The sequence below is a fragment of the Leptonychotes weddellii genome, chromosome 6 (assembly GCF_054177405.1).
Source record: "Leptonychotes weddellii isolate Sample4059 chromosome 6, ASM5417740v2, whole genome shotgun sequence".
NCBI classification, from domain to species: domain Eukaryota; kingdom Metazoa; phylum Chordata; class Mammalia; order Carnivora; family Phocidae; genus Leptonychotes; species Leptonychotes weddellii.
Window position 1 is genome coordinate 133463324 of NC_138374.1, and position 13210 is coordinate 133476533.

The following is a 13210-nucleotide window of genomic DNA, read 5'->3' on the forward strand; positions in this document are numbered from 1 at the left end:
GAAATGTTTAGGAGTTTCATATTATCTGTAGCCTACTTTCAGGTGATGAAAGAGGAGGGAAGTATGGGTAATACTGAATGTGACAGAATGTTAACAGTTGGTAAATCTAGACGGGGGAATATAGGGTATCACTGTAGTGATCTTTTAATTTTCTGTGGTTTTTAAACAAAAACCTCTCTGTGGTTTAAAAACAACTGAAAGTAGGTTAATAAATGTATATCTATCAAAAATCCCCAAAGCATCCATAAGAAAGTGGTGGTGCTGGTAACCTCTAAAGTATCTCTAAAATCTATTGCCTATTCCAACATCCTCTTCACCAATCTCACACAACCAATATTTAGACGTCCCTTCGCAGTAGTAAACTATGGTAGCTATTATTTTTAACTTGCTCAGCAAGCTTTCCCACCTGACCTTGACCTGACCATTTATTTATTCATTTACTTCTTGTCAGTTTAGTAAGATGAGAAATGGCCACCAGGTTTAACAAAATGGAAATCAGGGGTGACCTTAGAGCAGCTTTGGTGGAGTGGTGGAGCCTGGCTGTGGTGAGACAATAAGGAGAAACTGTAGTCAGTGAACATGGTTTGTTTTTATTTTTTTCCTTAAGAATTCTGCTGTAGGGGCGCCTGGGTGGCTCAGTCGTTAAGCGTCTGCCTTCGGCTCAGGTCATGATCCCAGGGTCCTGGGATCGAGCCCCGCATCAGGCTCCCTGCTCGGCGGGAAACCTGCTACTCCCTCTCCCACTCCCCCTGCTTGTGTTCCCTCTCGCTGTATCTCTCTCTGTCAAATAAATAAAATCTTTAAAAAATTTTAAAAAAATTAAAAAAAAAAGAATTCTGCTGTAAAGAGAAACACAGTAGCAGCTAGAGGAGACGTAACATCTAAAGAGGGTCTGGAGGGTTTTTTCTTTACTCTGAATAGGAGCAACAACTACACGTTTATTGACCAGTAGAGATGACCTAGTATAGAGGGAAATGATGATATACAGGGAACAGAAGGAAGAAGTCTCGAGCAACACTCTTGACTAAAGAGGAGGGATCTACAGCACGTGTGGCTCCAGCGAGAAGCCATTTGTTCCCAACAAGAGAAGAGAAGGTAAATATGCTGGTAGGTGAATAGATGAGGTCATGGGAGACTGTGGAAGTTCTCTTCTGATTCAAAGGAAGGGGGAGGAGGTGACAGAGGTTTGAAGAGAGAAGAAATTTCATAAAAACAACCATCGAAGTGGGAGAATGAGAGGACCAGGCAAATATGATCTGCCAGGCCACACCTCAAGGTCTGTTTCAGGTTACTATCATAAATCAGTTAGATTTAACCAAGCTTGTGGTTCATCCAAGAGAGAACTACAAAACATAGAAACAAGGTGCTGAGACTGTGAGTGAGGGAAGTTATAATGAGTGCCCATGGAACTGAACTGGGTAAGGGGGAAGTGATGACACAGAGGAAATGGGGAGCAGTGAAAACATGGCAGGGTCCCAGCAGGACCACAGGGACTGATGGAACGCAAAAGAGAGTGAGCTGGTAAGACAGGAGGTGGTGGGCCGAGTGGGGGCTGTTGAAACGGAGACTGTTACCAGCACTGACAAGGTTTCAGCTTATGATCACGGGAGGAAATGGCTGAGACAGGGTGGAAGGCCAGATCACTGGTGGAGAGGAGGCCGAGGAAATGAGAGGTCTGGATATTTAAAGTACTTCTGAGTATCTGAAATCATCCAAGGAAGGAATGTTGGAGAAAAGTGACAGACGTAACAGGGATGGGTAGAGCACAGCATGTTGTGACAATGTGAAATTCAAACTGGATGTTTCTTAGGGAGGATGAAAGGAGAATGAGCTGAACGTAGCAGTGAAAAACAAGAAAGTTGACTATCCCACCTTTAGAGGCCCAAATGGCAAAAAAGATTTGAGAATCAAAATGGCCGCCATTCACCAAGCCTGCAGAGAAAACAGCAGCCACCAGTAGAGTCAGACTGCGGTCAGTGCCGGAAGGCCAACTTTTACAGAAGAGACTGAGGATATAAAAGAAACCGGAGGGGCGCCTGGGTGGCTCAGTCCTTGAGCATCTGCCTTCGGCTCAGGTCATGATCCTGGGATCCTGGGATCAAGCCCTGCATTGGGCTCCCTGCTCGGCGGGAAGCCTGCTTCTCCCTCTCCCACTCCCCCTGCTTGTGTTCCCTCTCTAGCTGTGTCTCTCTCTGTCAAATAAATAAATAAAATCTTAAAAAAAAAAGAAAAAAAAGAAATGTGTTTAAACAAACAAACAAAAAAAGAAACCACAGAAGCAGATAGAAGCTTCTGATATTGGTATATATACCTTACATGTGGTAAAAGATTGTTTCTGTACAAAGTCAAGACAGGGAGGAAGGAAGGGAAAGAAGACAAGGAGAGGAAAGACATGCAGGTGACAAATAAGCATATGAACACATGCTCCACATCATAGGTTACCAGGGAACAGCAAATTAAAACGACAATGAGGGGGGCACCTGGGTGGCTCAGTCAGTTAAGTGTCTGCCTTCAGCTCAGGTCATGATCCCAAGGTCCTGGGACCAAGCCTCCCATTGGGCTCCCTGCTCACTGGGGAGCCTGCTTCTCCCTCTCCCTCTGCCTGCCACTCTGCCTACTTGTGCGCTCTTTCTGTCAAATAAATAAAATCCTAAAACAAACAAACAAAAAACCCAACAAGGTGGGGTGCCTGGGTGGCTCAGTCAGTTGGGCGACTGACTCTTGATTTCGGTCATAATCTCCGGGTCATGAGATTGAGTCCCATGACTCTGGGCTCAGAAGGGAGTCTGCTGAAGATTCTCTCTCTCCCCCCGCCCCCACTCACGCACGTGCACACACACGCTCTCTCTCTCAAATAAACAAATCTAAAAAACAAACAAAAAAATCAACAACAAGCTACCACACACACTTATTAGAATGGCTAAAATCCAAACACTGGCAACATCAAATGCTGGTGAGGATATGGAGCAACAAGAAAGAACATTCATTCATTGCTAATGGGAAAGCAAAACAGTACAGCCATTTTGGAAAACAGTTTGGAACTTCCTTTCAAAACTAAATATGCTCTTACCATATGATGCAGCAATTATGCTTCTTGCTATTTACCCAAATGATCTGAAAACATGTCCACACAAAAAGCTGCAAATGAACATAGCAGCTTTATATATAACTGCCAATATTTTAAGGCAACCAAGATATCCTTTGATATGTAAATGGATAAACAAACTGTGCTATGGACTGAATTGTGTCCGCCCAAATTTATATGTTGAAGCCATACCCCCCAGTGTGACTGTAGCCAGAGACAGGGTGGTCTTTAGGAGGTAATCAAGATTAAATGACAATTTAAGAGCGGGGCCCTAATCTGATAGGACCGTGGCCTTACAGGCAGAGGGACAGAGAGAGCCTTCCCCACCCCCTCCTCCTCTCCACCTCTCTCTCCCTTCACTCCTCTCCCTCTCTCTTTCCTCTCCTGCCTCTGCCTTGTGAAGACACAATGAAAAGGCAGCCATCCACAAGTCAGGAAGAGAGCCTTCACCAGAACTTGACCATGCTGGCACCTGATCTCAGACTTCCAGCCTTCAGAACTGTCAGAAAGTAAATTTCTGTTGTTCAAACCACCCAGTCTATGGTATTTTGTTATGGCAGACTGAGAGACCAATACACTGTAGTACATCCATACAATGGAATATTAGTGCTTTAAAAAAAAAAAGAGCTATCAAGCCATGAAAAATCGTAGACAGATCTTAAATTCATGTTGTTAAGTGGAAAAAGCTACCTACTGAACAATTCCAACTACATGACATTCTGAAAAAGGCAAAACTAGATAGATAGTGAAAAGATCAGTGGTTGCTTAGGGCCCAGGAGGAGAGAGGGAGAGATGACTAGGTGCAGCACAGGGGATTTTTTAGATACATGAAACTATTCTGTCGGATACTGTACATACATGATATTAGATATTCATCAAAACCCACAAAATGTACAACACAGAAGGAATCTTAAACTATGGATTTTAGTTAATCATACTGGATCAATACTGGCTCATCAACTGTAACAAATTCACTACATTAATGCAAGATGTTACCAATATGGAAAGTGACGGGGGGGGGGGGTGTAAATAGAATTCTATGTACTATCTGCTCAATTATTCTGTAAATCTAAAGCTTTACTAAAAAGAAAGCCTATTAAATATTAAAAATAATTATGTGAAATCCAGGGGGCGCCTGGCTGGCTCAGTCAGTACAGCATGCGACTCTTGGATCTCAGGGTTGTGAGTTCGAGCCCCACGTTGTGTGTGTAGAGATTACTTAAAAATAACTAAAAAATCTTAAAACAAAATAAAATAAAGTAATTATGTGAAATTCAGATTTCAGTGTCCATAAACAAAGCTGTATGGGAACACAGCCACACTCATTTACATGTTCAGTTTACGTTGCCTGTGGGCCTATGGGTGCTTCTGCATTCTAACAGCAGAGTTGAGTAGTTGCAACAGAGACCACAGGACCACATAGCCTAAAATACTTACTATCTGGACCTTCACAGAAAATGTTTGTAGACCACAGCTCTAAATTTCATTACCCAAGTTAAAGGGAAAAAGCACATCCCACCATAGGCTGTTCTGAGCTAATCACTTTATTTAATTATTCAAAGTTGTTAGAGTGACAAGTACTAATTACATAATCTGAATTTTTAAATATCACTGGCCACCTTCTAATATTAAAAAAAAAAAATTTAAATAAATCAGTGAAGTCTTTGGATACTCAAAATGGCAACTCCCAGAAAAAGAAGCCATATTCTACTGAAAAACAGTAGCAAAAAAGTAGCGTTTCACTTTAGCGCCTGCAAAATCTATCCTGCTTACTGAACACCTAACGAATCAGAATTAAAGTGAACAACTAAGAGAAGATTGTTAACAGTTTGAAAAGAGAAGCCTGGAAAACAACAGGAAATGGGCACGTTCAGGGAGGGGCAGGGCAGAATACCTGAGTTAAGTCAGTGAAACAACTACAAAGAACCTAATGCTCTGTTAAAGAACATTAGGACTACGCCTCAATTTATCAGATTAATCAGGAAAATGCAGCCTGAGTATCAGAAGACAAAATAATGCTTTGAGGAAGTGCCCCACAGTTGCAGTTTAAGAAATATCATGAAAATGTAACCGTTGACTAGCTGAGAAAAAACCGTAACTACCTGACACTCTAAAGTAGATTTATTAATAACTGGGAGGGGGTGGATCTTGGGAAGAATCAATCTACAGAAATAATTAAGGAAAGCATTATAGGGGCACCTGGGTGGCTCAGTTGGTTAAGTGACGGCCTTCGGCTCAGGTCATGATCCTGGAGTCCTGGGATCGAGTCCCACATTGGGCTCCCTGTTCGGTGGGGAGCCTGCTTCTCCCTCTGACCCTCCTCCCCCCTCTCATGCTCTCTCTCTCTCTCCTTCTCTCTCTCAAATAAATAAATAAAATCTTTTTTAAAAAAAAAGAAAAGAAAAGCATTATAGAATAATGACTAAGAGCAGAGGCTCTGGAGGTAGACAAACCTGGTTCTGATCCTCCTTGTGCCACTCACTAGCTAGAAGACTGAACATTCACTCTCCCTCAGCCTCAGTTTTCTCATCTGTAAATTAACAATAACTGCTAGTGATGTTGGAAGATTAAGAAGATAATGCATGTAAAAGCTTGCAGGACACCTGACACAAATGAAGTGCTAGGTAAATGGTAATTACTATTACCACTACATTTGGCTCAGGATAACATACTTGAAATTGACAGTCTACAGTTTTCCCAGCAACAGCTAGGAAATCCACCAAGGGCTGAAATAAATCCCTCATGTCATAATTTTAGAGAAGTTCTGTCCTTGAAAAGTCAAATGAGAACTTCAGTTCAGTAAACGGAATTGAGATTACACTTTGCTACTCAGAATGATGGTCCAAGGGGGAAAGATGAGCATCAGTCTGGGTTCCTCCCCCGCCCCCAATTCCAAAGTGGGTGAATGGCGTAGGCTCAACTACAGGGCCCACTCGACCTATGCAATCCCAAATTCTCACTGAAGCCCAAGACCAGCATTAGTATTAGTCCCGCAACAAAGAGAAAAATAAAAGGTTCCTCTAAACACCTAGATGACGAAGTTTCCCCACTCTGATTCCCACTGCATTCCATTCCACTCTTCCTGACCGCAAAACCAAACAAAAATATACGAAGCAAAAAAAAATTAGAGCTGTTTCTGGAGGGCAGTCAGGATTACAACAGTTTTTAAGAGTTAGGGCTAGGTAGTCAGGGGCCCAAGGTAAGGTGCTTTGGTTCTCTGCCAAGATGGACATCAGCCTAGATCAATAGCGGCAGCTGCGACATGAAGATCTCTGTATACACTCCCATTCTCTCACACAAACACGGACAGACACACTCCACGGCAATCACCGCCCACATCCCACACTGAGAAAACAGCTTACAGCCTTTTGGGTGGTCACAGCCATCCTGCCCTCTACTTCTTACCGACGCCCTTTTCACCCCCACACAATGATCGCCTAGTACTTTCCCAGCGGAAACGTTGAAAAACGATAATAATTCCAGTCACGCAACATTTTACGCTCGCTGTTGCCAGGGCAGAAACCGACCGGCTCGGCTAGACTCTTCCAGGGAGGACCGCGGACGGAAGCGACAGGCTGGCCCTGGCTCCCGGAGCAGAGTTCGCCCACACAAGTCTCCGCAAGTGCGCGAAGGAGCAAGAACCCCCGGCCGGCACCGGCACGTTCTCAGCTGCCACTCACCCCAGTCCTCATCGGCTCGGTGAGAGAGGCCCGGGCTAAGAGGGGACTCCATGGTGCCGGCAACGCCAGCCGGCGCCCGCAAGCTCCACGCTCCGGCGGCCTGGAACTCGGTGACTAATAACCCGGACGGCGGCGGCAGGAGGACAAAATACTCCCTACCGCCCCGCGGACGGTGGCCGAGTGAAGACAAAGTGCTTCCACTGCCCGGGGAACTTGAGCAAATCAGCAAAGAGGAGCGTCGGAGACTGAGCTCGTTTAAACAAATCGGCGAGTACCTATTTCCCTGTGGGACTTTTCGGCACTTTCTGTCCCGCTGCTTTAAGGAAAAAAAAGAAAAGAAATACACATAAACACTACTTTGGCTAAGTAAAATGTACTGATAATATTTTTTAAAAAGGAAAAAGGAAAGAAAAGAAAAGTAAAAGCCCTCCCGAACCTACTGGCTTGTTCCCTGAATATCTTTAATACCACAGCGTAACTATCTCAGAGCAAAATCAGAGACCAATAAAGTAAATTCGATTTAATTTTCAGAATCACTTGCTATCAATGTAAAACTCTTCCCGTAGACACAAGTGTGGGAAAGAAAAACTCAACTATTGTTCCACGTTCGTTAGACCCACGTCTTCGCAGGCACCGTACCTGAGGTAAACACCAGTACTGTGAACCGTACTTCTAGAAAGCCTACTTTTATTTAAACAAATTTAAACAAGGCAAATATAAGAAATGAACTCCCCGTGCTGAAACGTATCTCCTACGTAATGCGTTTCTAAATCGTAGCACTTCGTAGTGGAAATCCCAGCGAGTTTACCCTATACAAACCTACAATAAATTCCCAATCTTTTTATTGCTAAAATGTAAGATTCCGTTTTGTTTAGAAGAAATTCACATCACGAACTCCAACTGAAAATCTGAACTGAGTTTGATAGAACAGTTTCAAGACCGCTGCTTAATAGAATTTCTTTTTACGGCATTTCAGCGGCGAGGGTGTCAAATCCCCTAAGAACACGTATCCCTTTAGGACCAAGTGGAATCTTTTCCATGGTTACTAAACCAAACAAATGCTTCCCAGAATCCACCCAACTCCTCGTGGCTGGAGGGTTACTACAGATTGCATAATCCACAGTATTCAATACAGCTCTGGACCCCAAACCAGAAGAAAAAACAAAACAAAACACGACATGGTTCCTTTTGTCATCAGATAACTAACCAGTTTTCATGTACGGTGAAATATATATCACCTCTATTCTTATTCAACTGCAAATTCAAAACTGACAAACTCAAATAAAACCAGCAAGTCTTCTATTCCGCATCCACGAGATACTTTTTTTTTTAATCACCATGACTGAACTCTTGCCAGTTTTTATTTTTTTAATTTTTGAAATTTTTATTTTTATCCCCAAAGTGCAGATAATGAAAAAAGCATTTGCATACCTATCACCAAAGATTAACAAATATTAACATTTTCCATTTTTGTTTCAGATTTTTCATAATATAAGAAATTAAATATTACAGGTAAAACCGAAGTCTGCTTTTCCCTCTGCTTCATTTCCCTCCCTCCACATAGACTTCTATTACATACATCTAGTGTTGCGTTTTTAAATTTACATAAACATGTCATACTCGTTCTCCAAATCACTTTTATTTTTTTTTCAAATCACTTTTTTTCTTATTCAACATTACTTTTTGAGGATCTACTCATGCTTTAACTGTTACATGGTATTTCCTTGAAAATACATATATATATATATATTTACATATATATCTTACAATTTATTTCCCTACTAATGGACATTTGGATTATTTCAAATTTTTACTGTTAATAGCCTTGTATGAGTCTCTGTGCATATAAGCAAGAATGTCTTTAAGATATATAGTGGGTCATAGAGTAGGAATGTTAAATTTGCCAAATTATACCATTTTACATCCTTGCTAGCAGTGATGAGTTCTTTGCTCCACATTCTCACCAACACTAGATTTGGTCACTCTTACATTTTTTGCCCCTGTGAAGGGTATGACCATAATTTACATTTCCCTGACAATTAAAGAGATGGTGCATCTTTTCGTGTTTATTAAACCTTACTTACTCTTCTGTGAATTGCCTATTCTTACAAAATTTGCCATTGCATTTTCTTTCTCTCAATGACACCTACATCTTTAGCTAGCCTACTCTATTCATTTAACAGATACATATGTTGCAAATACCTTCTCCCAAATTGCAATTGTCTTTTGTTTATGGGGTTTTGTCTTTTAGGTTTTAATTTCAATGTAGTCAAATTTACCAATCTCCTGTTTATGATCTGTGCTATTTGTAACTTGCTTAAGAAATCCTTCCCTCTCCTGAGGTCATAGAGATTTTCTTTTTTATTTTCCTTCCATATTTTTATAGAGCTGCTTTTCACATTCTTCCCCCCACCAATCTGGTTATTGCTGGGGTGTAGTAACACTATTGATTTTTATACAGCAATCTTGTATCCAAAAACCTTGCTGAATTCTGTGACTGTAATATTTTGTCTGAATTCTCTAGGATTTTCTACGTAGAAAAACTTGCATGCAAACACTAACATTTTAAAATTTATTTTAACATTGTAACCTTTTTAAAATTAACCTTTAATGTGGAAAATTTCAAACAAACACAAAAGAGAAGCTAATCGATGCTCTTGTCTTAGCACCCGACTTCAACAATTTGCCATTCTTGTTTTATCTACCCACTCTCCCACAACAATTTTATTTTTTGTTTTGGTTTGTTTTTTTCCCCTGGAGTGTTTTTAAAAAAATTTTTTTTAAAGATTTTATTTATTTATTTATTTATTTATTTATTTATTTATTTATTTATTTTATTTATTTATTTATTACTTATCGAGAGAGAGAGAGAGAGCATAAGCAGGGGGAGGGGCAGAGGGAGAGGGAGAGAGAATCTCCAGCACACACAGCACTGAGGGTGGAGCCTGACGCAGGGTTGGATCCCATGACCCTGAGATCATGACCTGAGCTGAAATCAAGAGTCAGACACTTAACCGACTGAGCCACCTAGGCACCCCATCCCTTGTTTTAAAGCAAATCCCAGATATCATGTTATTTCAATACTTCAATATGTATCCTGACAAAGCTTTTTTCAATTTTTAAAAAAAACTTAACTACAATACTATTATGATACCCACCAACAATAATTCCTTAATATCATCTAATACCCATTCCACATTCAATTTTCTCCCCAAAATGCCTTTCTACAGTTGGTTTGCTCAAATCAGGATCATCGGGTTGCATTTGGTTCATGGGACAGTCCCCTCTTCCACGTGTCACCCCATGCTGTTTGTTAAAGAATCTGTCGTTTGTCCTGTAGAATTTCCCACTTTGTGATTCTGCTGTTTGTGTCTTCATGGTGATTTGTTCCTGTAAACTGCCAGTTAGATGTAAACTTGATTAGATGGTTTTTGTTTCATTTGTTTTTGCAGGAATACTTCTTAGGAACTTCTTTGCATCATACAAGGAGGCACATAATTTCTAAATACCCCACTTTTATAGATGTCGAGATTTATCAGTGAATTCTGTTTTTTTCCTAAGGCTTAAACCTTTTCCCCTTCTTATTTTATTGCAATAGCCAGGACCTCTAGTGCCACACTGAAGGTAGATGCGTGAGTATACATCTTTTAACTTGTTCCCAACTTTGAAAGTTTTAAAAAGTTACTATTGATAAGGTTTTCCTGTAGTTTTTTAATGCAAGGAAAATTTCATTTTTCATCAAGAAATTTGCTGTGGTTATTATAGTTTTTATGCACACTCTGGTCATATACTCCTTCCATTCTAGTTACTGTGCTTTTTTTTTTTTAATGATAAATGTCAAATGTTAATGAATCTTCTTTAATTTATTCATTTGCTTTCAACTTAAACCCTTGGAAGAGAAATGAAATTGGAGAGAGAGTTTTGCCTGGAGACCTAAAGGAGGGCCTTGCCTAGATCCACACTTCAGAGGACTCTACTCTGGCATCTGGCAGTGTCTCTTCCCACAGGGTGAGAATCCATGGTGCCAAGGGGATATGCCCAACCAGAAGACATGCCTCTTCTAGACATGCTTCTCATGCCCAAATAGCTCCATGCCTGCTTCTAAAGCTTGCTCGGGCCTCCTACTTCCTAAGGGTGAACTGTGCCAATGCTGTATGCCAGGAGCATAGACTAAGCTTAGAAATGCGAGGTGGGAAGTTCACGTATACATATGCACCAGGCGTAAGAACAAACCCAGGGGTGAGGAAAGGGGCCAACTCTGTAGGTTGCTCTGTAGGTCGGGGGCCAACTGTCCCTGCATTGCCATGTTTTGTCAGGGAACTCCATAAAGTCAGAGAATTTTAAACTCAAACCTTGTCTCCCAGGTCTTTATGAAAGGTATTTTTATCAAGAAAAGAGAATAACACATTTTATTTAATAGTTTGGTAGCTTGATTTATAAATTTCAAACACTAAGACAAATAGTATCTGGGCCTCAATTTGCACTCACAGAATTCTGCAAGTGTTGGTGGGGTACCTGACCAGTGAATTTACAACTTGGTTAAAAATTGCATTTCATCAGTGCTATTATATTTTACAATCTAACATTTGCAGTATGACATCTTCTCTATCACCCTAAACAGTGAACTCAAACACTAGAATACAGAATTAAAAGCTCAGATTTTGGAATAAGCCAAATCTTGATTCTAATCTAGGTTCAACCATTTGCTAGCAATATAACGTTGATGAAGTGACTTAATCTTTCTACGCCTCAGTTTCACCTGTAAAATGGGAATCTATCTCATAGGATTTGGGGGAGTATTAAATTATATAGTACACATTAAATGCTTAGCATAGTGACTAGCACATGGTAAATTCTCAATAAATTGCAGCTATTTTAAGGAAGAGTGTTGAATGCTGCTGGTTAGTTTCCGTACCTGCATCGTATCACTAAAATCCCCACAACCACCCGGATTGGATACAATTATTATCTCCCTTTTATACAAGGAATGAGGCTTATGCAAATGACCTTTAAAACAACCCTATTGGGGCGCCTGGGTGGCTCAGTTGGTTAAGCGACTGCCTTCGGCTCAGGTCATGATCCTGGAGTACCGGGATCGAAGTCCCGCGTCGGGCTCCCTGCTCAGCAGGGAGTCTGCTTCTCCCTCTGACCCTCCCCACTCTCATGCTCTCTCTCTCTATCTCATTCTCTCTCAAATAAATAAATAAAATCTTTTAAAAAAAATAAAACAACCCTATTAGGAGGGCAGAGCGATAGAACATATATTAATCCCACTTCATGAAGGAGAAACCTGACCCTCAACTTTCAAAAGACCTGGGCAGCTAGAGACAGGGGGAGCCAGAATGATCAGATTCCAGTCTGACTTCTACTTCAGTACTATTTTAACTGCACGTGAAACACCACCTATGAAATAAAGTTCATATCGCTATTTTGGACAAATGTGTAAAACTACATGTTGTAAGTTGATGTTCTTAAATATTAAAAAGGGTTCCACCTGTTAGTTTCTTCTTGAGAATAAAGGCATAATGGATTTTCTATTTACCATTTCTATTTACTATTTACCAAGAAAAACATTAATGGACTTTAAATTGGGAATTTTTGGGGGCGCCTGGGTGGCTCAGTCGTTAAGCGTCTGCCTTCGGCTCAGGTCATGGTCCCAGGGTCCTGGGATCGAGCCCCGCATCAGGCTCCCTGCTCCGCGGGAAGCCTGCTTCTCCCTCTCCCACTCCCGCTGCTTGTGTTCCCTCTCTCGCTGTATCTCTCTCTGTCAAATAAATAAAAAAAAAATCTTAAAAAATAAATAAATAAATAAATTGGGAATTTTTGCTTAGTGGATGTTTCACAAAATTTCAAAATTTACATAAAGAAAAGTCAATCTCCCCAAACTCATTTTCCACTGGCAAATACCAATTATCTTTCAAAAAAGGTATCTTATCAGGGCGCCTGAGTGGCTTAGTCAGTTAAGCATCTGCCTTTGGCTCAGGTCATGATCCCAGGGTCCTAGGATGGAGCCCACTCGGGGCTCCCTGCTCAGTGGAGTCTGCTTCTCCCTCTCCCTCTGCCCCACCCCCCCAGCTCGTGTGTGCTCTCTAATAAATAAAATCTTGAAAAAAAGAAAAAAGTATCTTGTCTCTCTCTCTCAGCTAGAATATAAATTGCAAGATGGGTTTTGGGACACCTGGGTGGCTTAGTCGACGAAGCGTCTGCCTTTGGCTCGGGTTGTGATCCCAGGGTCCTGGGATCAAGTCCTGCATTGGGCTTCCTGCTCCTCAGGGAGCCTGCTTCTCCATCTGCATCTGCCTGTCTCTCATGAATAAATAAAATCTTGAAAAAAAGAGAGGGGTTTTATCTAGTTTGTTCAGTGTGTCACCTAGAATTGTGCACATAATAGGTGCTCAGTTAATATTTACTGAATTGACAATTGCAAATTCAGATAAAATCTATG

At 41.1% G+C, this 13210-nt stretch overlaps 1 protein-coding gene across 3 annotated transcripts in view; it reads right to left on the reverse strand.

Annotated features, from left to right (window-relative positions):
• The window catches only part of ATF6 (activating transcription factor 6), a 200119-nt gene extending 193195 nt beyond the window's left edge, over positions 1-6924 (reverse strand). For all 3 annotated transcript variants that reach the window (XM_081825257.1, XM_081825256.1, XM_081825255.1), the window contains exon 1: positions 6766-6924. In XM_081825257.1, the coding sequence (XP_081681383.1) occupies positions 6766-6817 (52 nt within the window). In that variant the 5' untranslated portion in view covers positions 6818-6924. The remainder of the gene's footprint in view (positions 1-6765) is intronic.
• Between the last annotated feature and the right edge of the window lie 6286 nt (positions 6925-13210).